This window comes from Vipera berus, assembly GCF_964194415.1.
Source record: "Vipera berus genome assembly, chromosome: 6".
NCBI classification, from domain to species: Eukaryota; Metazoa; Chordata; class Lepidosauria; order Squamata; family Viperidae; genus Vipera; species Vipera berus.
This window is the reverse complement of record NC_138208.1, coordinates 9,716,483-9,744,458: the sequence shown is the minus strand read 5'-3', so window position 1 is coordinate 9,744,458 and position 27,976 is coordinate 9,716,483. Positions and strand designations below refer to the sequence as shown.

The window sequence follows — 27,976 nt, the reverse complement described above, 5'->3', positions numbered from 1 at the left end:
CTTTCATGTCTAAGTAGCATCCAAACTCAGATCTCCCCACTGCTGACCTTTAACACACACCATCGTGAATCACACTTCCCTGTCTTTATTGTGCATAAATACTTTGATTGCAGAATACACTTTGCACATGCCCAGAGTTCCACCCCACCATCTTCAATTACAGTTCAGTTCCCACCAACCCGTGACTACCTAATCTGCAGTGCCAGTTTTAATGAGGCAGTGTTTTTCTACCTTGGCAATTCTGGGCATTGAAGTCCGTTGTCTTAAATTTGCCAAGATTGAGAAACACAGAACTGGAATATGTGTGCTCCACATATTAAAAGTTATTAGCACGTTATTTCTTGTTATTTTAGCAATTGGATTTATTTTAATCCGGACACTGCCTCATATGCAATGTTAAGTTGCGCAGCCTTATAAATTATAAATAGACTAATTCTTTTTATAAAAAAATGTTCCTTTTTCTTGCTCTACCCATTAGATTTGAATCAGCTTCATCTATAGGGTCAGCAATTAAGACTTCCTTTTCAAAAAGCTGACGGTCATTTTAAAAAGTTCTTCTTTCCTTCAAAGCCTTTTTCGATGGTTTGTTTTTTTTTACAAATCACCCAAAATAGCATATGGTTGCTATGTTCATTTAAGGAACTGCACTTAAAACACCACAGAAAATATAGGTTTTTTTCAAAAAAAGAAAAAAGAGTCTCCTTTAAAATGCTCTGCTTTTATTTGCTCTCAAAGAAGCTCATAAATAGGGCCTTGCTTGATATATTCATTTCAGGGACTATATTTATGCCAAAAACTTTTTTTTTTAAAAAAAAAAGATCAAAGCTGACTTTGTAATAATGCTGCTTGGGGGGAGGGGGCGAAAGCCCTAATAAGCAGGCATATGCATAGAATGAAGGCTATTGCTAAGCACATTGATTTGTGCTTTAGATTGTAAGCCACCCTGAGTCTTCGGAGAAGGGCGGGATATAAATGGGATTTAAAAAACAAAAACAACCTCAGGTGATGACCAAGGTTTATCCACAAGGAATATAGTACAAATACAATAAGTCTGTTAATGACTAATTTTAAGATGAGCAAAGATTTGGGTTTCTTAGGGCTAATAATGCGATATCTGGCACTGAAGGATGCTATTGTTGCTTATTTTTAAAAAATTTGTTTAGTTTAGTAATACAAACTATGGAAAAACACAGGATAAATAGCTAGATAATGGTAAAGAGAGAGAAAGAGAGATATGAGAGAGAGAGAGAGAGAGAGAGAGAAAGAGAAGGGATCCTTGATGCTCTCAAGCTTGATTGTTTTCTTGCAGATGTTTTATTACCCAATTAGGTAACCTCATCAATGCTATTGCCTAGTGTTATCAAGTTTGGGTAATGAAACGTCTGCAAGAAAACCAGCAAGCTCAGAGAGCACCAAGGGCCCCTCATGTCAAACCTGAGCTACAAATATTCTCCTTTATTATAGATATATAGATATAGATATAGACAGTGCTTTTTTTGTAAAAAAAAAAAAAAGTTGCCGGAACTCACACGTCATACAACCCACCTTGCCTACCCTACAAGGTTCCATCCAAAAAAGGTGCCGGAACTCCGTTCTGGGCATTCTATGAGAAAAAAAGCCCTGGATGTAGATAGATATAGAGATATAGAGATAGATACGGATAGATGGATAGATAGATGGATAGGTGGATAGATAGATAGATAGATAGATAGATAGATAGATAGATAGATAGATAGATAGATAGATAGATAGATAGATAGATAAAAATGAAAGTTGATTTTTTTCTTCTTCTTCAAGGTTCATGAAAGAAGGAAGGGCTTAAATCCCTAGCTATCTGCTTTTGTACTTCATAGCCATGTTGCGTTGCTCTTAATGTAAAGGTGTACAAAGTTACTTGATCTTATTCTCCTAGAAAGACCAATGCTTGCGAGAAATGAAGGCTGGTCTATTTTAGAATGGGTGATGGGGCCATACAATTATGACCTAGAACAGGGGTGTCAAATTCGCAATGTCACATGATGTGTCACGACGTAAGGCGAGTTATTTTGCCATTGCCGGCAATGGGGTGGGCACAGTTTTGCTACGATGCATCTGGCCCGCAGGCTGGCAGTTTGACACCCCTAATCTAGAAAGAGTTGGGAAATTTGCAGCATCCGCACAATGAAAACAAAAAAAGCATAGTTATAGGGTAAGAATCTTAACATCTGGCTCCTGCTAGAGTGTAGAATTCAAGTTCCTGTGTAGGTCATTACTAATTTAGTTGACTTTGATGTATTATTGCTTTTGATCTTTCGAATCTGATTGTGTTGAAGGCAATTATGCTCATTATCCAATTTAATCTTAGAAGTTGCTCTAATGCGTACATCTCTCTTTTATGGTCCTGTTTTCCATGAAATACTCTCTCTGAAAATGTAACCTTTCCTTGCCATTGGTTCCTACTGGATTTAAAACAATGTGCAAAGGTGTTGCAAGCTAGATGAAATATTTGAATACCCTTTTCATGCAAATAAGTTCATTATTTATCAAGTTTCTCGCATACACCCTTTAATTCTGGAAGACTTATCCAGGTTTTCTAAATGCCTTTGTAGATGCAAATTCTTCAGCAAGACAGAAGAGGACAAGCCAGACAAGTTATTTCCTTTTATCTTTCCAATTATAGGGAATCGTTCATTTTTATGTTTTCAAATCTGGAAAATATGCAGTTATTCCCGTTCTGCAGAGAACTGTTGATTGGAGGACGGATTTTTAAAAAATGGGCCACATTTTTTTTAAAATCCCATTTATATCCGGCCCTTCTCCGAAGACTCAGGGCAGCTTACAATCTAAAGCACAAATCAATGTGCTTTATCGATAAGTCAACTGACTCCAACATCTAGAGTATAACTGATCACATGAGACAGAGATAAATGCATGAGCAGTTTTGATTAATATAAGATACGTTGTCTCCTTCAATTTCCTTTCTCACCCGTTGTTTTGTGCGTATTGCTTGCATGTTGTCTATTTCTTTAACAAATTTTTTTTTAAAAAATATGGCCAAGAGAGAGAGAGAGAGAGAGAGAGAGAGAGGGAGAGAGAGAGAAAGAGAAAAGGACGGGAAATTTCCAATGCCTTTCAGAAAAATGTGGCTTGAATACGTCGGACCCGATTTCCGTTTTTCTTAGAGGAGTTTCATTTTCTCTCTCCCTTCTGTGGATCTGATGAGTCAGATGGAGAAGTGAATTTCAACCTGCTGAAAATGCACGTTTCACATCCCAACAGGAATCCAAAAAAAAAAAAAAAGAAAAGAAAAAGGAAAAAAAAAACCAACCCAAGAAGCGCCCGGACTCTCGATGCCCTCCCTTTTTACGCTTGTGCTCAGACACGTGTAAAAAGGGGCAAGGCTTCAGCCACGTGGGCACGGGCACCTCCTTGGTTTCTTTGCAACCCTTCCCCAACGGACCCTCCTCCACTCCCCCTCCCCCGGCTGCATTGAAATCCTTTCACAAGAGACACCCCCCCCCCAAAAAAAAAGTCTTCTCCATTGTTTTCCCCGCACCTTAGAGACCCAAACGCGTGGGGCCGTCTTGCAAGGGCTGTTGCAGGTGGAAGCTGACGCCCTTTGGGCTCTTTACACGTGTACAGAAATAATAAAAAAAGGGGGAGAGGAGAGGGAAACCTCACGGAAACGTAGCTTTGAATCCCGACTGGCTAAGTGGGCACTGAAGACCCTTCTTTTCAAAGCCAAGGCTCTGGGTCGCCAGTAAAGGGCTGCTTGGCACAAAGGGGGGGGAGGGAGGGAGGGGGGGCGTTTTCTGGCGCGTGGACACCCCCCCTCGCGCCAGTGCACCCCCCCCCAAAGCCCCTTCTCGGGGCTCGGCTCTCCCGCGCGGACCGCGCCACTTGCTCCACCCGGGAAAGGCGCTCGGACTCTCGGCCAGCCGGGCAGAGGAATGGCGCGGGGGGTTCCAGCCTGGGGCGCGGGCTGGGGGGGGGAACCCCCCCCTACACACGCACTTTGCTTGCCAGGGCAGCCCCTGCCCGGAGTTACCCACGCGGTCACGCGTGAACGGTCCCGGCTGGTCAAGTCGGGCGGAGGCTGGGGTGTGTGTGTGTGTCCTGGGGGCAGACTGGGGGGGGAAACACCCCCTACACACGCACTTTGCTTGCCAGGGCAGCCCCTGCCCGGAGTTACCCACGCGGTCACGCGTGAACGGTCCCGGCTGGTCAAGTCGGGCGGAGGCTGGGGTGTGTGTGTGTGTCCTGGGGGCAGACTGGGGGGGGAAACACCCCCTACACACGCACTTTGCTTGCCAGGGCAGCCCCTGCCCGGAGTTACCCACGCGGTCACGCGTGAACGGTCCCGGCTGGTCAAGTCGGGCGGAGGCTGGGGTGTGTGTGTGTGTCCTGGGGGCAGACTGGGGGGGGAAACACCCCCTACACACGCACTTTGCTCGCCAGGGCAGCCCCTGCCCGGAGTTACCCACGCGTGAACGGTCCCGGCTGGTCAAGTCGGGCGGAGGCTGGGGGGGTGATGTCCTGGCAGGCTCGGCGGGGGCAAAAAATGAGGCAGGGCGCAAAGCGGCGCGCCCCCTCTCCAGCCTGGCCATCTCCGGCACCCCCTTTCTCCGTTTGCTTTCCGGGCCATTTATTGATTTATTTTTTTATTAAATTTATATACCGCCCTTTCCCCCCCCCCCAAGGACTCAGGGCGGTTTACAGGGCATTTAAAACAACCAATACAAAAGTTAAAAACAAATTTTTTTAAAAAAAAGATTAAATCAGGGGATCTTCAAACTTGGCCCTTTTATGACTTGTGGACTTTCAACTCCCAGAATTCCTCAGCAAGCATGCCTGGCTGAGGAATTCTGGGAGTTGAAGTCCACAAGTCATAAAAGGGCCAAGTTTGAAGACCCCTGGATTAAATCATCCCTAGAATTAAAAACCCCAGTTTAAAAATTCTCATCCTGGACCGGGAAAAGCTCGAAGAGCCAGGTTTTCAGGTCCCGGCGAAATGTGCGGAGGTCGGGGGGGGGGGGGCCGCGCCTCTTGCCTTCCCGGAGCTGGCGGCCCGCCCTGGCTCTGCCCGCCGGGCTCCGGGAGCCGCCAGGGGGTGCGCTGTGGTGCCTGGCAGGCCGGCTTCCCCCCAGCAGGTGGCACCGGGAGGCCAGGCGCAGCTCCGGCAGGGCCACCCGCGAGCCATTGCGGCGCCCTGCGCAGCCAGCCAGCCAGCCGGCCTCGTCTCTCCGAAGCCGGCCGAGCGCGCCGCCTGCCCTTCTTCTTCTTCTTCTCCTCTTCCTCCGCCGAGGCCCGGAGCTGAGCGCGGGCTTTGCCAGAGCAACGCCCGGGCCGAAGTTTTGGGGCTGGATGCGGCGGCGGGGAAGGCGCGGCTGGGGAAAAGTCCCGAGCCAAGTTGCCGGCGGGGCGCGCGGCAGAAACCTCGCGGCGCCTCGGCCCGTGGAGCGGCGGGGCCGATGAGAGCCCAGCAGCCGGTTCTGCCTCGCTCGGCGGCGGCGGTGGCGACGGCTCCCGGCCCTGGCCGCTCCCTCCCGCGGCCCCTCTGAGCCTCCTTCGTCCCTTCCTTCCTTCCTTCCTTCCTTTCTTCCTCCTTCTCCTCCGGCGCGCCATGGAGTTCTCGGCCAGGAAGCGCAGCAGGAAATCTCAGAGCTTCAAACTCATCCATCCAGGTGAGTCTTTGCAGGGCCTTGGGGGGGGGGAGGCGTGGGAGGGGGGAAAAAGGGGGACCCAGGGTTGGGGAGGGGGTCCATCGGGAGGGCTCCCCGCTGCCTCTCGGGGTCCTGCTGGCAATTCTCCCCAAGTGGCCGGAGAACTTGGAAACGGCTGGTCTCCCCTTTCCGTCTCCCCAAAAGAGATGCGCGCCCTAAAGTTGCAAAGGCGGAGAAACGGGGTTCTCCTGGAGAGGGGGGGCTAGCGCAGAGTCGGGGTGTGTGTGGGGGGGTGTGTGTGGAGAAATCCGCTTTTCTTTTAAGGTCTGCGCTGAAGCCTTCCTCCGATCCAAGACGCCCTCCTTCCTCCTCCTCCTCCTCCTCCTCCTCGCCCCTCGGGGCTTGGCACGGATCGGCACATCGCCCTGTAAAGCGCCCATCCGAACCGGCGAATTAATTTGGGGAGGTGGGCGAGGAAACGGTTGCAATTTGGCCCCCGGGGGTCAAGGGCAGTCCGCTTTCCAGAAGGGAAACCATAAGATATTTTTACTCAACAGGAAACCTCATACATACAACAACGCCTTCTCCTCCGGCTCGCTTCTTTTCTCTGGGTTGTATAACAGGTGTTCTTATTTGGGGGGGGGGGGGTTTGTTGAAACTCAGTTGAATTTGACTTTCAAACATGGCTGGGAAGGGAAGGGCTGAGCCTTGAAACAGTTCCTATCTCCAGGAACTGTGCTTGTGCCCCGAATGCTAAGTTCAAGGCAGGTAAATTGTGAGCATAAGGTCACCATCATACACCTAGCATGATGATTGTTGTTACTCATACTTCATAGGCCTGGGTTCTTTTTCAGAAATATTATGTAGGGTGGAAAACAGTGAGCAGGATCTACCAAATGAAAAAAAAAAAGGAAGGGAAAGAAAAAAAAAGAACATTATTGTCAGGAATCAAAAAGTCACCTGAAATGTTGGCTTTTCTAACAAGTCTAAGGCTGTGCTTGGAGTCCAAGGCTGTGTTTATTAAAACAAGTCACTAGGTTGTTGGGTGTTAACAATCTACAAATGACACTTCCTAGAAGGAAAACAGGATTGACTTCTTTCTGAACTTTTTATTTCCTTTTGCAACTTTTAAGCGGTGGTGTAAATAAAAGGTAGATTTAGGAAGACCAGGTATATACAGGGGTTCCTTTAACGTATGACCACAACCGAGTCCCACAATTTTATGTTCTAAGCGAGACATTTGTTAAGTGAGTTTTGTCCCATTGTATGACCTTTCTTGACACAGTTCTTAAGTGAATCACTAGAGTTATTAAATTAGTAACGTGGTTGTTAAGTGAAACTGGCTTCCCCATTGATTTCTGTCTTGTCAGAAGATCACAAAAGGTCGCAACCGTCATAAATATGAGTCAGTTGCCAAGCCTCTGAATTTTGAGCACGTGACCGTGGGGGGATGCCGCAACGTTCGTAAGGGTGAAAATCGGTCGTAAATCACTTTTTTCAGTCATGTTGTAACTTGGAACAGTCATTAAATGAACTGTTGTAAGCCGAGGACCTACTGCACACAGAGAGTGTTGTGATTAATATATGTTTCCTTCAGTTCCCATCAGGTAAGGCCCACATAATCAATTTTTCTTTTTGTAAGTAATAATTAATGCCCAAATTAAAATAATTTATGGCCATCTAGCATTTCATCTAGCTTTTAAATTTTCTGCAAACAGTTCAGTTGTCATAATCTGGGTGAAAATTCCTTTTGAAACTGAAAGTGAGACAAGGCTAAGCGGTTTTTTTTTTAAAATAAAAATAAAAAATGAGGCTTTGAAACTGTGCAAGATTGATCTGACATTCTGAGCCGCCCCTTCTAATTTGCACATATGAGCATTTATTTCTTCCATAATTGTGCATCAATAAGCATTTCCTTAAGCAGAGAGGCCAGGCCTTTCTCCTTGAATATCAGAGGCCATCCGTGGTTGCTGTCGCTTAAACAGACACACATTGCGTTACAGGCCCTGAACTGTGTGGTATCTCTGCAAAATAAGAGGCAATAATCTACTTATTACTGACTGATAAATTAAGTGGAGTGCAGCATGCATAGCTGCAGCCTTAAATGAAACAGCCACATTGCTTAAAACAGTTCATGGCCGATAAGTGCTGCAGACAGTAAATAAATAAACAGACTTGGTTAATGTTTTGGTGTGCAGGCTGAACCAGGTTGAATTGGCCATTTTATAAAATTTTTGTATACGTCCGTGCTTGGGTATAATCTGACTGGGGCGGGCATTTTGGCTTAAAATATACTGAATAATAGTCTCTCTGGAATGTTATGCAGGTACTCCTCGGCTTACGACCACAATGGCGCCCAAAATTTCTATTGCCAAGCGAGACGTGAGTTTTGCTCCCCTTTTGCGACCTTTCTTGCCACGGTCGTTAAGTGAACTACTGCAGTTGCTAAGTTGGTCACACGGTCGTGAAGTGAACCTGGCATTCCCCATTGACTTTGCTTGTCAGACGGTTGCAAAAGGGGATCACATGAACCCCGGGACACTGGGGCCGTCATAAATATGAGTCAATTGCCGAGCGTCTGAATTTAGAGGTTGCAACAGTCACAAGTGTGAAGAACCATCGTAAGTCACTTTTTCAGTGCCATTGTAACTTCAAATGGTCACTAAATGAACGTTGTAAGTCGAGGATCACCAGTGCTGAATAATAGCCTCTCTGGAATGTCATAGAATGCAGTAGCATGCAGTAGCACGCACACCCACCCACCCAGAAGCTCTGCCATTTATGCTGGCTTCGCATTGTTAGCACTGTCAGTGGGGTCCCTTGTGAAATTCCATGAATTATAGAATCAGTTCTATTGGCTTATTGATCTCACCTGTCAGTCTCAAACAATCTCCTCTGCATTCTCTGTGACTCAATCTTCTGCATTTCCTTATGAGTCTGTGTCTGTGTGTGTGGCTGTTTCTCTGTGGCTGTGTGGCTGTGTCAGTGTGTGTGGCTGTGGCTGTTTCTCTCTCTCTCTCTCTCTCTCTCTCTCTCTCTCTCTCTCTCTGTGTGTGTGTGTGTGTGTGTGTGTGTGTGTGTGTGAGAGAGAGAGAGAGAGAGAGAGAGAGAGAGAGAGAGAAACAAATTCTTTGGCCACCTAATGAGAAGGAAGGACTTCCTGGAGAAGAGCCTAATGCTGGGAAAGATTGAGAGCAAGAGAAGAAGGGGACGACATTGAATGAGGTGGCTGGATGGAGTCACTAAAGCAGTAGGTGTGAACTTAAATGGACTCCAGAAGATGGTAGAGGACAGGGAGGCCTGAAGGAACGTTGTCCATAGGGTCGCGGTGGGCTGGACACGACTTCACAACTAACAACAACGTGTGTGTGTGTGTGTGTGTGTGTGTGTATACTTATATAATAGCATTAATATACATATATAATAGCATTAATTTTAACCTGTCTTCAAGAAGTTGAGTGCAGTACTATACAGGTAGTCCTCAACTTACAACAGTTCATGTAGTGACAGTTCAAAGTTGCAATGGCACTGAAAAAGTGACTTATGACCGTTTCTCACACTTAAGACCCGTTGCGGCGTCCCCGTGGTCACATGATCAAAAGTCAGACGGTTGGCAACTGGCATGTATTTATGATGGTTGCAGTGTCCCGGGGTCATGTGTTCCCCTTTTGTGACCCTCTGACAATGGGGAAGCTTAATGAACGTGTTACTCATTTACTAACAACGGTGATTCACTTAACCACTGTGGCAGGAAAGGTCGTAAAAGGGGGCAAAACTCACTTAGCAAATGTTTCGCTTAGCAACAGAAAATTGGGACTCAGTTTTGGTCGTAAGCCGAGGACTTGCCTGCATTTTTTATTTTTAGCTTGGTGGGGCGGTTAGGATAATAATAATAATAATAATAATAATAATAATAATAATAATAATAATAATAATAATAATAATAATAATAATAATAAAAGTTGGAAGGTACCTTGGAGGTCATCTAGTCCAACTCCCTGCTCAGGCAAGAAACCCTGTACCATTTCAGACAAATGGCTGTCCAGTCTCTTCTTAAAAACTTCCAGTGTTGGAGCATTCACCGCTTCTGGAGGCAGGTTGTTCCACTGGTTAATTGTTCTAATTGTCAGGAAATTTCTCCTTAGTTCTAGGTTGCTTCTCTCCTTAATTAGTTTCCATCCGTTGCTTCTTGTCCTGCCTTCAGGTGCTTTGGAGAATAGCTTGACTCCCTCTTCTTTGGGGCAGCCCCTGAGATATTGGAAGACTGCTATCATGTCCCCCCTCGTCCTTCTCTTCATTAAACTAGACATACCCAATTCCAGCAATCGTTCCATATATGTTTTAGCCTCCAGTCCCCTAATCATCTTTGTTGCTCTTCTCTGCACTCTTTCTACAGTCTCAATATCTTTTTTACATCGGGGTGACCAAAACTGGATGCAGTGTTCCAAGTGTGGCCTTAGCAAGGCATTGTAAAGTGGTATTAACACTTCATGTGACCTGGATTCTATCCCTCTGTTAATGCAGAAATTATACATTATATACATTACATCAGGGCTTTTTTTCCTCATAGAACGCTCAGAATGGTGTTCTGGTACCTTTTTTTTTGCAAAAAAAAAGTTCCTTCTATTGGCTTTCGAAAGCCTATTGGAGGGGTAAATCTTGGCTCTTTTTTATGACTAGTGGACTTCAACTCCAAGAAATCCTGAGCCAGCCACACTGAGGGGAAAGAGAGAGGTTTCCAAGCTGAGTCATGCTGGCTCAGGAATTCTGGGAGTTGAAGTCCTTGAGTCATAAAAGAGCCACGGTTGCCTACCCAGCACTAGAGGAGGACGTTAAAATTATTTACAAGGTTACTTCCTTAGGAACTAAACTTTTAGAATCTAAAACAGCTAATTCAAAAAAGCCAACAGGAAAGAACCTCACATTTTTCATCTGCTTCTGTCTTTTGGAAGGTAAAATTAGATAACAAAATAATCTATTTCCTATGTTAACAACTCTGCAATGAAATCAATAAAAGTAACAGGAAAGAAAAGAAACTTTTTTCTCAATGTAATATGTCTAATTTAGCTGATGCTAGAAAAAGAATAGTATCTTTTGTAAATACTCTTGAAAACTATTTTGAATCTATAACCATCTATTACAACTAAACCACTTTAAATTAAACAATTCTTAAGAATGAAATATTCTTAATTTGGATTTTACTTTTACTGTTTGGACTGTTGTGTGTTTTGAAAAATAGATTATTTAGAATCTAGTTATGTTGCACTTCAGTCTTTAAATAATTAACCTAGTATATACCTAACAATGTATGATGTTTTCCATGGTGAGCTTAACATCAATAACAACATTTATTAAAAAGGCTAAAATAATTCCTGGTGGTATTATCTGTACATTAAAATTTTGTTTAGTCACAATCTTTCACTTTTCACATTCTGGACAAGCAATGGTCATGTATCCTAGCAAAAGATGTTACATATGTGCATAAGCGTAGTCAGTAGCATATGCCTTTTTAAAAATATCAAACATGCAAAGACACAAAAATAAGTCCAAAATATCTGTATTACATCCAGAAATGCCAACTTTGCAACCAATATTTCTCATCCATAACTATGGCACCCTAAGGATACAGTACCTGCATACATGCAAATGCTTCTCTGGGATCAGTAACGCTGCAGGGATTGCTTTTTCCTTCCAGTAACAGATTGCTGGGAAATACCAAACATGGCATTGAGAATTCCAATATTTGTTACAAATTTTTCTGGATGTGGTTGGAAAGAGGCCTAGAAATGCCAGCACAAATACATCACACTTGCTGAACGTGCACACTCGTTCACACACTCACTTACTGCCCCATCGGTTCCAAACGCCACTTGCTCGCTCACTCACTTACTGCATTTGGAAGCAACAGGGCAGTAAGTGAACGAGTGCCGGTGCCGGAGGCTATCAGCTGTTTGGCACCGGAGACCACTGCCACGAGGAACACAGCTCTGTGTCGGGGTTCGGAGCAGCTCCGGGTGGGGGGCTCAGCACAGGCTGCGGCGTGGCAACTGCAGGGAGGGGAATCCCCACGGCATGTGGCTCCGAGCCGCAGGGGCGGGGTTGCAAAGGACGGGCGGCGACGCCGTAGCAAGACACCGGCATCGCTCCCAGTGACAGTACCTCTGAGTTCCATCACCTTTTTTTTTTTTTTAGAAAAAATGCACTCCGTTACATTATACCGTCCCTGAGGATTCTGAACAAGGCCAGGTGTTTACAAGAGACAGGTTGCTATGAAAGGTTTGACTGCTAACTACCAACCTTATGCTTTTAAATTTCTGCGGAGTGTGTTTCGGGGTCAAAATTGCCAAGATAGTGTGGTTGTGACGATAAGACCAAACAGTGTTAAAACAGAGGCAGCAGTTTGCTCATACATTCATGGTGACCATCTTAGCTTTTGTGACTTCCCAGGGAATGTAAGGAGCATAATGTGATCTTGAACAGCATCACATCCAAATACTATTCAAGTAGCCTTCGACTTAAGATTATTCATTTAGCGACCGTTCAAAAGTGCAACGGCACTGGAAAAAGTGGCTTACAAAACGTTGCAGCCTTTCTGTGGTCACGTGCTCGAAATTCAGGAAATTGGCATGTATTTATGATGATTGCCGCATCCCGGGATCAGCTGGTGCCCATTTGCAACCTTCCGATAGGCAAAATCAATGCGAAAAGCCAGATTCATTTAATGACCCCATGAGTTGTTTAAGGACCACAGCAAAACATCTGTAAGATTGGGAGCAACTTGCTTAACGAGAGAAGTCCCGGTCCTGGTCCTGATTGTGGTCATAAATCAAGGACTAGCTCAATTGGAAGGCTGCTGTTTAAGCCAAAACTAAGCTTGTTTGTCCCAATTTAAGTTCCCAATTTCTCGCTCTTGCGTTGCAAATTTGCAGTGGTTCCAGTGGGAATACTCAGTGCTCTACGACCCCATTAAAATAAAAGCAAAGTGTGCTTTGGAGAAGGCAATATATATATATATTTCAATTTATGGTATTTCCTATGTCAAATTGAAATGAGGAGACTGATGATAGCTAGTTTAGGTATCAGGAGTGTGGCCAAGATTTAATAAGAATAAAAGGTTGTAAAAAGGTAGTCCTTAATTGAGCCCCAAATTTCTGTTGCTAAGCGAGACATTGGTTAAGTGCTCCTTTCTTGCCACAGTTGTTAAGTGAATCACTGCAGTTTTTAAGATAGCATCACGGTCGTTAAGTGAACCTGGCTTTCCCGTTGACTTTGCTTGTCAGAAGGTCGCAAAAGGGGACCACGTGACCCCAGGACACTGACCGTCATAAATATGAGTCAATTGCCAAAGCGTCTGAATTTTGTTCATGCGACCGCGGGGATGCTGCAGTGGTTGTAAATGTGAACAACGGCCACATGTCCCTTTTTCTCACCACCGTTGTAATTTCGAACGGTCATTAAATGAACTATTATAAGCTGAGGATTATCTGCAACGTGTTTTAAAGTCTGAAATGGTTCTGGCAGATATTGTAGAACTTGTAAATACACTATAAGATTGGGATGCTTCAGACATGTCAAACTCGCGACGTCACGTGACGTCGCACAACGCATCAGGACAGTTTTGCCGTTGCCGGCAGTGGGGTGGGTGTGGCTTCTGTGTGACGCATCCGGCCCATGGGCCGGCAGTTTGACACCCCTGCTTTAACTCAATGTTTCTCAACTTGCCAATTTGGAGAGGTGTGGATTTCAACTCCCAGAATTCCCCAGCTCAGCACGCTGGCTAAGGAATTCTGGGAGTTGAAGTCCACACATCTTCACCTGGCCAGAGTTTGAGAAATACTGGTTGATAGTGTCTTCTGGAGACCAGCTGGCTTTCTGGGCGAACTACATTTTGTTATGGAATTTATTGTGCAGAGGTCTCCTTGTGCTACCAAAGAGTTGCACAGACAAGGAAGGGCACTGAGAGCAGTAAAAAACACACAAGAATACACTGAGTTATAAAAACAAAAAGTAGTTTACTTTTGAGGTGGTGTAAGAACAAAAATGCACAGTCAAAAAATAAACAGTCCAGGTCATAAACAATAGCAACAGTCCAAGTAGCAATCCAAACTACAAAGTCTTCTTACCGGTCCAGAGGTCAATACACAGTTCAGGTTACAACAGTAGTAAACCAACAGCAGAGCAAAAACAGTAACAGTAGAGATCAGTGAATTCAGAGAGAGAGAGAGAAGCTACGTTCCTAGCTTCCTCTTATGGCCATGAGAACACTTACACACCCATTGGCCAATTAACTTCTTAAAGACATAGCATTATGGTTAATATATTTTCAACCCAACATTGTAGGCTAACACCATATGCCTAACATTCTCCCCTTTGGGTAGAATAATATATAACTCTTACAATCTTATGCACATTCTTTCACAATTAGCATTGTGTTTCACAGCACTTTGTACCTTCGTAAAATGGTCTGCAATATTTACATCAGATGGACAATACTCTAACTGTATTAATTTATCCTTGACACATTGTCTGACATTTAAATAACGAAGATCAGTATATTTAGATCTTGTTCTTACTGCAGCATTATTTGCCATCTTTATCGCAGCTTGATTGTCCTCATACACAATAAATGGATCATTTACATTTAAACCCATATCTAACAATAATTGTTTGTACACTAGCAGTTCTGTACATAACACTGATAGACATGAAAATTCAGCCTCCATTGTAGATAAGCTTATGTGTTTTTGTCTAATAGACTTCCATCCAATTAAAGAATCACCCAACATTACAGCCAACCCTGAGGTAGATTTACGACTGTTTGAATCAGAGGCAAAACTCGCATCTGCATATGCAGTAAGGATTAACTCACGATTTGGCTCTAGATATAACGAGTAGTGAATAGTCTGCTTCAGATATCTTAATACTCGTTTAGCTGATTGCCAGTGTCTAACAGTTGGATTATTGTTGTACCTAGCTAATTGGTTTATACAGTAAGAAATATCAGGTCTAGTCCAATTACTCAGATACATAAGACTTCCTATCAAAGATTGGTACATAGTCTTATCAAATACAGGACTCTCAACATTAGTGTCCTTAAAATCCATAGCCATCGGAGTTTTTGCTGGTTTACACATTTCCATATTGTATCTCTTTAATAACTGAGATATCTTACTGGCTTGCGACACCTTAAAACCCCTATTTGTTTTCACAATATCTAACCCCAAATAGTGGCTTATTTTCCCAAGATTTCTAATTGTGAATTTATTTTGCAATCTTGAAATGATAGTTTGTGCTTCTAACTCAGTTTTTGTTATTATTGCAATATCATCTGTGAATAATAAAATAAAAGATAATGCTCCGTTGTGTTCTCTTCTAAACAAACAAGGATCAGCATTACTGGCTACAAAACCTAATGCACTCAACTCATTAACTATACATTTGTTCCACTCATAGCCTGATTGTTTCAATCCATAGAGGCTTTTCTTTAATTCCCAACAATCATGGTCTCTATCACTGGTCAATCCTGGTGGTATTCTTAAATAAATAGTATGTTGCAATGGAGCATGTAGATATGCAGTTTCAACATCTACATGGGTAACCATATATTGGTTTTTAGCCGCCCATACTAAAGCTGCTCTTAAAGTAGTTGCCCTTAGACTGGGTGCAAACACTTCGTCATAATCCTCAGTAGTTTGGGCAAAACCTTGTGCAACCAAACGTGCCTTATGGGTTATAGTTCCATCTACTCCTTTCTTTATTTTATATATCCATTTACAACCTATAGCTTGCTCACCAGGTGGCAGTTTTGCTTTCTGATAAACCTTAAGATTCTGCAAAGACTTCAACTCCCTGTTCATTGCAGCTTTCCATGATGCTTGTTCTTTTTCAGGATACATCCTGATCTCATCATAGTTAGATGGCTCTACACTAACTTGACATATTACACTTGCTTCATAGCGATCAGGTGGACGTCTGATACACATTGAACGCCAGGGAATTACAGGGCTTTGAGTTTCTGACTCCTTTCCTTCCTCTGATTCATCTATTATCTCCCCTAGCTCCTCTTCATCTTTTATATTTACAGGAGATGTATTATCATTACTAGTTCCGTTATCAGAGGAGTCCTCAAACACTAGAGGATCAGTATTAACAGTTTCTTGCTCTAACCTATCCCAACCAACGTGCTCAAGGAATTTTGCATTCGCACTGTTATATACATTAGTTGTGCCTCGTTCCCAGAAACGATAGGATCTGTGGTTAGCTTCGTAACCTACGAAGTATAATTGCCTAGCCCTATGTTGGCCTTTACTCCTGAGTTGTGCAGGAATGTGGACCCAAGCTGGGGTGCCAAACGTGTGCAGGTAATCAAGGTTTGGTCTTCTACCATGCCATATTGTATATGGTATTTTACCAGTAGAAGTATTAGCAACTATATTCAGAACATGGTTTGCACATTTTGCTGCCTCCCCCCACAGTCTATCTGTTAAGCCAGAATCTCTTAACATGGTTCTAATCATGGCTTGTAACGTTTGCCCACGTCTCTCAACAAAAGCATTATGTTGAGGCCTATATGGGGCTGAACGTTTATGCTCAATACCAGCTGATTGTAACATATCAACAAAACGCTTATTTGTAAATTCAGTACCATTATCAGTAATTATGCACTGAACCTTTCTCTTTGTTTTCCTCTCCACAAACTTCAGCCAGTTTGCAAATTGTTGGAAAGTATCTGCCTTTGACTTAAGCAGATAACAAAAACCATATCTAGAGTAGTGGTCCAATATACTTAACATATAGCATGACCCTCCTAAACTTGGTTTCATGGGTCCAATTAAATCAGCAAACACAACTTCCAAAGGTACAGTTGTTTTGAAGCTGTTTATCCTGTTTGCAGGAGTTGCCTTACTCTTTTCCTGATTACAGGCATTGCAATTCAAATACTTACTACATGGCTTCAGTTTAATTCCCTCTACTAACTCAACTGTTTTACGTAGTGAGTTAAAGTTTACATGCCCTAACCGCCTATGCAATAAATGTATACACTCATCATGTGGCTTCTTGTTCTCACATATTGAGTTAGCTTTAACTGTACTAACCTGGTTACTTGTGAGAACGAATAAACCATTTTTCAAATTTGCAGTTACACAGGTTCCATTCCTCTCAATAGTGCATTGCTCCCCTCTGAATGTTACCACAAACCCAACCTTAACCAATTCCCTTACAGATAACAGGTTGAATCTTAGTTTAGGTATATATAACATAGGTAACTGTTCATTAATGCATGGACAATAGGAATTACCTTCACCAGAGGCCTTCATCCTCCAACCGTTGGCCAGTGAAACATATTGGTTGCTGTTTTTCATATTAATAAACCTCTTTTTCTCTTTAGTAATGCATTGTGAAGCCCCACTATCAACAACCCACAATTCATTATTTCTGGATGTTGGTTCACCAGAAATAGCCAAACCAATGCCCTTCTTTGCCTTCCCACTGCTATTCACATTCTGTTTTTTACCCTTCCTACAGAATTTGGCTATATGCCCTCTAGCCCCACAAGAATAACATTTCTTGATGTTGTAAGCAGTGGAGAATGGCTGCTCCTCTTGTGGCTGTGTCTCTCTCAGCTGGTCTCTGTCACGCCTTCTTCTGGACTCTTCCAGCAGTCTCCCAGTAATGTTAGTCAATGTCAGTTCCTCTCTGGTCAGGACTTCCAAAGAAGAAACATACCCATCATAACTCTCATCCAAAGATGACAGAATAATGTAGACCTGATGCAACTCTGAAAAAATCAGCTCCTTTTCATGAAGCTCTTGAAAAGTTGCCTTCATGTAATTTAAATGGGTCAGCATATCTCCATTCTTCTGCAGACGAGCCCTAAACAGCTTACGTGTAAGGTGTATATGTGCACCCACACTGTCACGAACATAAAGCCTTCGCAAAACATCCCAACACCTAGCAGCAGACTCCTCACCACGAATATGGACAAGCTGCTGGTCATTCAGTGTTAGTCCAATAATGCAAAGAGCTTTCTCATTGCTACGTTTAAAGTTGTCTAACTTCTTTGCATCCTCTTCATCATCTGGATCCCAAGCAGTAGTATCTGGTGGGTTATTTACAACAGCCCATAGTCCTTCCTTGCGCAAAAGCAAGCAGCATTTCGTGGACCAGGAAACATAGTTTGTCCCATCCAACCGGGTTATCCAGGAGATGCCTGACAACTGTTCTTGTGCCATTTTACACCAAATACAAACTCAGCTAGGAATACTGTGTGTACTAACTCTCAGTACAGGCCTGGGCCCATAACCAGTGTTATGGAATTTATTGTGCAGAGGTCTCCTTGTGCTACCAAAGAGTTGCACAGACAAGGAAGGGCACTGAGAGCAGTAAAAAACACACAAGAATACACTGAGTTATAAAAACAAAAAGTAGTTTACTTTTGAGGTGGTGTAAGAACAAAAATGCACAGTCAAAAAATAAACAGTCCAGGTCATAAACAATAGCAACAGTCCAAGTAGCAATCCAAACTACAAAGTCTTCTTACCGCTCCAGAGGCCAATACACAGTTCAGGTTACAACAGTAGTAAACCAACAGCAGAGCAAAAACAGTAACAGTAGAGATCAGTGAATTCAGAGAGAGAGAGAGAAGCTACGTTCCTAGCTTCCTCTTATGGCCATGAGAACACTTACACACCCATTGGCCAATTAACTTCTTAAAGACATAGCATTATGGTTAATATATTTTCAACCCAACATTGTAGGCTAACACCATATGCCTAACACATTTTATTTCTAGAGCCTAGAAGAGGCATTCTTCAGACATGTAAAGCTTTTATCTTCCGTCAAGTTACTGATGGGATCGCCATGGAATGCATCCTTCTGACATCCAAAGTCAGTGGGGGAAAGAAAGAAAGAAAGATGTTTCTTTAATCTTCCTCTTTTTTTCCCCTTTTCTTTACTGTTTTTACCTATTCTTTAAGCAATGTAAAAGCGTTGAGATGGTTTATATGGGAAAAATGGATTTAAACCTTTAAATGTACTTATCTGTTGAGAAAATCTTAACCAGCAAGAATACTTTGAACTTTATGGGAGAAACAAATCTAAATAAGGACTGTAACAGGATATGAGATGAGGCAACCAGAAGGATTAGATAGAAAAGAAATATTATATTGATGTGATCATTATTTCTAGGAATATTGGGGGGGGGGGAAATCATATATATGTAACTCTTATTTATCAAAATAATAAACTGTATTGTTTCAAGGTTTGCATAGAAGACATTTTGGGGAAAAGGGGAAATCAACTAAATGTACTATGCGGATTATGGACTTTAGAAACCAATTGTTAATGATTTTTCTTTATAAATGTAAACCCAGCAAACCCACTGTTTACCAACTATTAAGTGATTTAAGTTTAAAAAAATGAATCAAATATATGGGGCAGGGAAAAAGAGAAAGATTTGCTTTCTAACCACCTGCTTCATTTAACAACCGTGAATTCGCTTGATGACCATGGCCAAGGTCATATTTAACTCATTTAACAACCACCTTGCTTAGCAACGGAAATTCCAGTGCCAGTTGTAACCATAGGTCAAGGACCACTTGTAGCTCCCAAACATTTGAAGAATGTTGTTTGTTTTCTTCCTTAAAGAGGTTGGATGAAACAAAATTGCTTAATAGAGATTGAAAAAATTTACATTTGAAATGGGCAGAGAATTCCAAGTCCAGTAAAAAAAAAAAGATCAGACTTCTTGTGGAAAGGGGATGAAAATACAGGGAGTCCTTGACTTACAACCACGATTGAGCCCAAATTTTCTATTGCAGAGCGAGACATTTGTTAAGTGAGTTTTGCCCCATTTTACAACCCTTCTTGCCACGGTTGCTAAGTGAATCACTGCATTTGGTAAGTTAGTGACACACTTCTTAAGTGACTTTGCTTGTCGGAAGGTCGCAAAAGGGGATCACGTGACCCCGAGACGCTGAGACCGTCATAAATACGAGTCAGTTGCCGAGTGTCTGAATTTTGATCCTGGGACCATAAAAATGCTACAACAGTCAGTCGTAAGTGTGAAAACTGGCCAAGTCACTTTTTTCACTGCCATTGTAACTTTGAACGGCCACAAAATGAACTGTTGTAAGTTGGGGACTGCCCGTATTCTCTAAGACAGATTCTAGCACATGTTCTTGAAAAACCTGGAACTAAGGAGAAACTTCCTGACTGTTAGAGCACTTAACCAGTGGAACAACCTGCCTCCAGAAGCGGTGAGTGCTCCAACACTGGAAGTTTTTAAGAAGAGACTGGACAGCCATTTGTCTGAAATTGTATAGGGCAGGGGTAGGTAACCTTGGCTCTTTTATGACTCGTGGACTTCAACTCCCAGAATTCCTGAGCCAGCATGGCTCAGCTTGGAAACCTCTCCCTTTTCCCTCAGCATGGCTGGCTCAGGAATTTTGGGAGTTGAAGTCCACAAGTCATAAAGCGGCCTAGGCCAAGGGTAGGCAACCTTGGCTCTTTTATGACTCGTGGACTTCAACTCCCAGAATTCCTGAGCCAGCATGGCTCAGCATGGAAACCTCTCCCTTCCCCTCAGCATGGCTGGCTCAGGAATTCTGGGAATTTGAAGTCCACGAGTCATAAAAGAGCCAAGGTTGCCTATCCCATAGGGTTTCCTTCCTGAGCAGGGGGTTGGACTGGATGACCTCCAAGGTCCCTTCCAAATTATTATTATTATTATTATTATTATTATTATTATTATTATTATTATTATTATTATTATTATCAGGGATTTTCACAGGTGTGGAAAATCTCAGAAAAATAGAGTTTTAATAGTCTTCTACGACCTGCTATCCACATAACTTATCCAAACAGAACTGCTGTCTGTGTTTTAAAATATTAATCCGTAATTCCAAATGGGATTGGGCTTCCCGGAGATGTAATAGATACGATTTATAACAGACCCCACATCTTTTGAAAACACTGAAAGTTTAATGTAACCACTGCAGCCTGCAGCTAGAAAACAAAGTTCAGAAATGGAGTTTGCCTTGCACTTGCTTGTCATAATTCTCCTTTGTCTGTCCTGCACGTTACTGCTAATTATCCAATTTAATTAACAGTAAGATGAGTACTTTTCCTTCAGTGGAAAGGAAGTCTTTACTTTCCTGGTCTTTATTGGAGCTTTATTTGAAATTGCTGTTAATTTCCACTGATGAGCTGGCTGTATTAATGTTCTTTGGCAACCTTCCCAAATTTAAAAAAAAAAGGCAAAGAGATAAAAAGTGATTCTTTGGGGCTTCCCATTAATGTTATTGCAAAAGGAGGGTTGCATGCCTCTGCTGGTTTATAAGCACTTTTCATGCGAAGAACCGTTACAAGAATTGGGTAGGTCTAATCTAAAGGAGGACGAGGGGTGATCTGATAGCAGCCTTCCAATATTTGGGGGCTGCCACAAAGAAGAGGGGGGGGGTGTCAACCTATTCTCCAAAGCACCAGAGGGCAGGACAAGAAGCAACAGATGGAAACTAAACAAGGAGATGATCAACCTAGAACTAAGGAGAAATCTCCTATCAACGAGAACAATCGATCAATGGAATGGCTTGCCTTCAGAAGTTGTGGGTGCCCCCATCACTGGAAGCTTTTAAGAAGAGATTGTGCAGCCATTTGTCTGGAATGGTATAAGTTCTCCTGCCTGAGCAGGGGGTTGGACTAGACGACCTCCAAGGTCCCTTCCAACTCTGTTATTCTATATGTAAGGAACAGTTGCTGGAATTGGGTATGTCTAGTTTAATGAAGAGAAAGACGAGGGGTGACATGATGGCAGCCTTCCAATATCTCAGGGGCTGCCCCAAAGAAGAGGGAGTCAAGCTGTTCTCCAAAGCACCTGAAGGCAGGATGAGAAGCAACGGATGGAAAACTGGTCAAGGAGAGAAGCAATCTAGAACTAAGGAGAAACTTCCTGACGTTTAGAACAATTAACCAGTGGAACCACTTTCCTCCAAAAGCTGTGAATGCTCCGCCACTGGAAGTTTTTAAAAAGAGACTGGACAGCCATTTGTCTGAAATGGTATAGGGTTTCCTGCCTGAGCAGGGGGTTGGACTAGATGACCTCCAAGGTCCCTTCCAACATCATCATCATTATTAAACTAAATTAAACTAAATTTCATGTTTGATGTGCGCCATTGTGCCCACAGTAAAAAATGACAATAAAGATTATCTTATATTATTATTATCGTTGTTGTTCTTGTTACAGGTAATCCTCGACTTATGACCCACAACTGAGCCCAAAATTTCTGTTGCTAAGCGAGAGATTTCTTAAGCAAGTTTTGCCCCGTTTTGCGACCTTTCTCACCACCGTTGTTAAGTGAATCGCTGCTGCTGATAAGTTAGTAATCCAGTTGTTGGGTGAACCTGGCTTTCCCCCATTGACTTTGCTCCTCAGGAGGTCACAAAAGGGGACTGTCTGCGACTGTCATAAATACGAGTCAGTTGCCGAACGTCTGACTTTTGATCACGTAACCGTGAGGAGACTGCAGCAGTCCTAAGTGTGAAAAGGGGTCATAGGTCGCTTTTTTCAGCGCCCTTGTCATTTTGAACAGTCACTAAGCGAATTGTTGTAGGTCGAGGAACACCTGTCTTTTTATTTTTAAGGTTCAGCGTGTGCTTTCCTATGTGTTTTTCCGGACTCCACCAATTTGCATCAAATAAAATGATGCAAATAAAACTTATAGGATACATACTGCATCCGATCGCCCACTGAGTGTTCGTTTTTTTCCCCTTGCTCTGAGTTACTTTTCTTATTTCTTTTTGAAATTCCAGATTATCACCAGGAGGTTTACAAGATCGCCGACTACAGTAACGATGTGAACGGCAATTCCAAAGAAGCACAACCACTTTATCTCGGTAGGTTTTCACCGGCCTGAATTTCCAGTTGTTCCATCGGGGTGGAGCGAACGGGGTGTGCGCGCGACGACGACGGGCTACACAACCCAAAGCATTTGATAGCCAGCACTTTCCAAAGGCTTGGTGTGTTTTTTGGTGTTTGTTTTTTTTTTGCAGCTTGCTGGCATATCTTTTATTAACACTTGCTTTTTAAAAAAAAAGTCACTTCGATGTGAGATGTAAATGTTTATTGCGCACGGCGCTAATTATCGCTCACCCAGAAAACCAACGGCTGAGTCTGCACTATACAGCTCCTTGCTTAACCCGTTTATTTTGCATATTTGCTGGCATGCTTCACTTAGCCGTGGTTTGTGTAATTGGGGTATTACATCTGTGACATCTGGAGAACAGGAATTCAATTTCCAAGAACTCGCTCTTTGTTTGATTTTTTTTTTTTTTTGCCATGGCCATCGAAGGGATTAATGGGATGTCTCAGTGTAATGTTCCTTCACCTCTGCAGGCGGGCCGCTGCTTGTCTCCGTTGCAGCGAAAATTAAATTTAGCTATCTAAACAAAAGGGGCAAAGAAAATATATTGGAAATATTATAGTTTGCCCTAACTGGATCTTGAAGGATGTGTCGATAAATTGCTCGTTCATTTTAGTGAGTTTGACTCCATCTCCTTGTGCCTCCATCTCTCTCTGCTTTTTAAATAATAATTTTATTCGGCATTACAGTGATATACCTAAAAGCTACTACTGACTACAGAAAAAAAAAATGAAAGTGCAAAGGAAAAGCGGGGGGGGGGGAGAAATACAGGGAATCCTCAACTTACAATAGTTCATTGAGTGACCGTTTGAAGTTACACCACCATCGAAAAAAGTGACTCGTGATCATTTTTTTCCACGCTTACGACCATCGCAGCATCCCCTAAGATGATTAAAATTAAGACGCTCGGCAACAGACTCACATTTATGACGGTCGCAGTGTGTCCCGGGGTCACGTCATCCCCTTTTGAGACCTTCTGACTAGCAAGGCCAAAGGGGGAAGCCAGCTTCACTTCACAACCGTGTGACTAATTTAACAACTGCAGCGATTCACTTAACAACTGTGGCAAGGGGCAAAACTCACTTTAAAAATGTCTCGCTTAGCAACAGAAATTTTGGACTCAGTTGCGGGGACTCCTTGTATAATGTTCTCAAAGGCCCACAATTCAGAGGCAACGCTTGTTTTTTTCTCAGTGGTCCAGATTTCACAGCCATATGTTACAATGGGGAACACAACCCTTTTGTGTCAACGGGATGTTCCCACCCCCCACCCCCCCCGGTTAATATTTTGTCTAGATTTTTCTTTCCATACTTGTTCTCCCCAATAGCAGATGTCTCTTTATTTTACCTCAGTGGCTAATTAGCAATCCCTACAACTGTTTTGTCTCCATTATCCACCAGTCTCAAAGGAGGAATTACATCTGTCTTGAACAATAATATCATATTAGATTCTAACGCCAAACATATTACGGTAACGGGATATCTCCTCATTTTACTTTATGAAGTGGCTATTGTGTTCTAGCCTCCAGTGACGCCAAAATATACCTTACAGTCCTGACAAATCAATGCACCTTCATTGTTTCCTCTGCCTTTTTAGGAATGTGTTACTTTTGACAAGCGCAAAAAAGGCACGGCCCTGTTATACGGGTAGTCCTCGACGTAACAGTTCATTCACCGACCAATCAAAAGTTACAACGGCACTGAAAAAGGTGACTTACGACCATTCCTCACACTTATGGCCGTTACGGCATGCCCAAGCTCATGTGAATGAAATTCGGACACTTGGCAACTGACTCACATTTATGACGGTCGCAACGTCCCGGGTTCACGTGATCCCCTTTTGCGACCTTCCGACAAGCAAAGTAAATGAGAAAGCCAGATTCACTTCACAACGGTGTGACTAGCTTAACAACTGTCAGGGACTGACTTAATCCGTGTGGCAAGAAAGGTCGTAAAATGGAGCAAAACTCACTTAACCCATGTTTCGCTTAATGACAGAAATTTGGGGCTGAACTGTGGTCGTAAGTTGGGAAAGACTATCTGTAAATGCTATGTTACAACGGTTCTTAGCTTAGGATTCAGAGTCCGCTTTTGAAAGGTTAACATGGAAAAATAATTAGAGGGTTCTGGTATAGAAATTGTGTGAGAGACATTGATCTGTTTGTAATTAACAACGAAGAGCTTTAGGGCTTCATAAAATACAACGTTAGGTAGCGGGCAGCCTTCCGTAGGCATTTTATTTCAAGAACCGAAAATCTACGTTTATTACTGATATAAAATGGGAGTGAGGTATGCTGTGGCACAGGTGTCTCTGTTTTACGACACTTTTGTCTCGTTGAATTGGACTTTGACAGGCAATAATTTTGTTTTCTCCTACAGGGAAGGCCTATGGGAAACAAAGAAAGACTGTATAAAACAACTCCCACTGTAATCTTCCACGTTTCAGTTTAGAAATCCTCCCTGTGAAATCCGGTGCCATTTAGCTCTGCGTAAAGGACAGAAGGTTGCAGTCGCAAAGGATAGGGTGGCATTTTTAGCATCATCCAACAAAAAAAAATATTAACAGATACCTAGAGTGTGCATACCGCAGTTGTCTGATCAAATGCAGCTAGTCCTCAACTCACAGCAGTTTGTTTAGTGACCGTTCAAAGTTGTAACGGCACTGGGGGGAAAAAAAGACTTATGACCGTTGTAGCATCCCCGTGGTCATGTAATCAAAATTTGGATGCTTGGCAACTGACTCAAATTTACGACCGTTGCAGTGTCCCAGGGTCATAGTGATCCCCTTTTGCGACCTTCTGACAAGCAGTCCCTGGGGAAGCCAGATCCACTTAACAATCATGTTACAAACTTAACAACTAGGCAGTGGTTTACTTAACAACTGTGGCAAGAAAGGTTGTAAAATGGGAGAAAACCCACTTAACAACTGTCTCCCTTAGCAACATAAATTTTGGTCCCAAAATTTTCAGGGCCGTTGTAACTTCGAACAGTCACTAAACAAATGGTTGTACATCGAGGACTACATGAAGCATCATTCCATCTTAAGCATATAGAGTGTTAACGAATGAAGGCGAATATACGTGTCCCAGGATAATATTGTAGGATCCAATCTGGGTCGGTCACCGGAAGTGGGGATTTTGTCTTCCGAGCTTTAGGAATCGTGCTGGAGCCCATCCTGAGGGAACTTCTCTCTAGCTGAGCGTGTGCTGTTCTGTTCTGTGTGTGGTATTTATAGGGCATGTGTTGTATGTGGCTTTTTAGATGTTGATTGGGGGTATTGAGGGCTGGCTTTTAAGTCATTAGCTGTGGTTTGCTTGTGCTGCCCGGCCCTCACCTCCTAAACTGATGGCAAATCAGCACTCCTGTTGACTGACAAGGAGTCAGTTTCCCAGCTTCGATCATTTCCCTGGCTGTTTTTGTCCCTGCTCAGCGAACAATCTTATTAGCTGCGAAACTGAACGTGCGTCGTTCGTTGCAGTGTGAAGCTACCAATGAGTTTGGGTCTTTGACCGCTCGCTTGTGCTCTTCCAGTCTGGCGGTTGGCTTCCTCCCCATCTGTCCTACATAGGGGTAATCATTATTGCTCAAATGTTCAGGAAGCAGATATGCTCTTGTAATAATGGCCTGAGCTGTTAGAACATGGAACTGAGCTGACTTTGAGAGGCATCTTCTAAACAGTTGGGAAGAAATACTTGCTGTTTTAAGTGTTTTGAATCCTTGCCTGCTCTGCCAAGGAGATGAGAAGAGGGAGGAGACTGGACGTTTGAAAAAATCTTTTGCATTTTTCCAAGCATGACTCTTATTCTTAAGAATCAAAGTTGACTCATAGGCTGTTTTGGCACAGCTCAGCCGCGAGACATGCAAAAGATTCTCGAAAGAAAAGGAGAGCAGAATTTCTCTGACTTAACGGCAATGCAACATTTGCATCCTTTTGAATGACCCATCTCTGCTTTTGGTAGGTAGGATTTCTCTTAGTAGCTTAATCGAATTGTTGGGTTCCTTGAACCACGGTTCGGTTTGTCCTACAGTCCGTGTGGCACCTAGCCCCAGGATCCTGTCATTTTCGGCTAGAGCCTTGCTAGCTGTCTTGTCACCCAATGTTGACCCCCAGCTTCATGGCACCTCATGAGTTAATCACTACTGGATGAAGAAGGTGACTTAACAAAGTTGGCAGGGACCTTGGAAGTCTTATGCACCCCCACAATAATATAGCTTCCCAACATATATCCAATAAACAGCAGATGGGAAGAATTTGTTCTACTTTTCACACCAGGGCCCCTCCATCTGCATTATACGTGCTGCATTCTAACTTAGGTGTACATTTTCCTTATTTATTTGTTATATTTGAAATAAGTCAGTGTCTGCCATCCTAACAGGAATTCGGCATCTTTTATGACCCAGGCACACATATTTCATTGTACATCAGATTTGAATAAATCATAGTCTAAGTCTGCAAGCTCTAAAGCTTACCTGTGTTCTGCCCTAGGGGGTACATATTTAAGAATATAAACCCTAGCTGAACGATAGACAGTACAAAATAACAGAATAGCAGATTGGAAGGGACTCTGGAGGTTTTCCAGTACAACCCCCTACTCAGGCAGGAGACCCTATGTCATTCCAGACAGATCGCTGTCCGGTCACAGTGTTGGAGAAAAGGAAGGAAGGAAGGAAGGAATAGCAGAATAACAGAGTTGGAAGGGACCTTGGAGGTCTTCTATTCCAACCCCCTGCTCAGGCAGGAGACCCTATGCCATTCCAGACAAATGGTTGTCCAGTCCCTTCTTAAAAACCTCCCTTGTTGGAGCACCTACAACGTCTGGTGGCAAGCTGTTCCACTGGTTAATTGTCCTCACTGTCCTCTCCTTAATTCCAGGTTGCTTCTCTCCTTGACTGGCTTCCATCCATTGTTTCTTGTCCTGCCTTCAGGTGCTTAGGAGACTAGCTTGACCCCCCCTCCTTTTATTTGCCCCTTGGGGAAGTGATTTGAAAACCGCATAAGACAGCGAATCTGCAACGTTATCCATTCTATTTCCATCTTTTATTTTCTCCTGCCTCCTTTTAATGTGATACCTGTTTCCCTTTGTAAGATGTAGTGACATCCTTTTGGGGCAGCCTCACAGTGGCCCAGGGTGACTGTTTGAACCAGCCTCCCCTTTTCTCTCTGACTGCTGTAACTTCCATTCTTCACTTCCTAATTCTTCAGAAACGGTTTTGGGGCGTTTAAGCCTGCAGATTACGCAGTCTGTAAATTACAGCTTCCTTTTGAACTGTAACGGAATATTTCTTTATTAGATTTTTATCCCATCTTTATTGCAGGGTAGTCCTCAACTTATAGTAACAGTTGGTTTAATGCCCGTTCGAAGTTACAACAGCACTTGTGACCGTTTTTCAGAATTACGGCCATTGCAGCAATCCC

General features: G+C 43.1%; 1 protein-coding gene across 3 annotated transcripts in view; it reads left to right on the top strand.

Annotated features, from left to right (window-relative positions):
- The first annotated feature begins 5,147 nt into the window (after positions 1 to 5,147).
- Positions 5,148 to 27,976, top strand: part of BEND7 (BEN domain containing 7) — a 64,112-nt gene continuing 41,283 nt past the window's right edge. For 2 of the 3 annotated variants that reach the window (XM_081331246.1, XM_081331244.1), the window contains exons 1-2: positions 5,148 to 5,663; positions 22,452 to 22,535. In XM_081331246.1, the coding sequence (XP_081187372.1) occupies positions 5,603 to 5,663; positions 22,452 to 22,535 (145 nt within the window). In that variant the 5' untranslated portion in view covers positions 5,148 to 5,602. The remainder of the gene's footprint in view (positions 5,664 to 22,451; positions 22,536 to 27,976) is intronic. The other variant, XM_081331245.1, reaches the window with a different exon arrangement.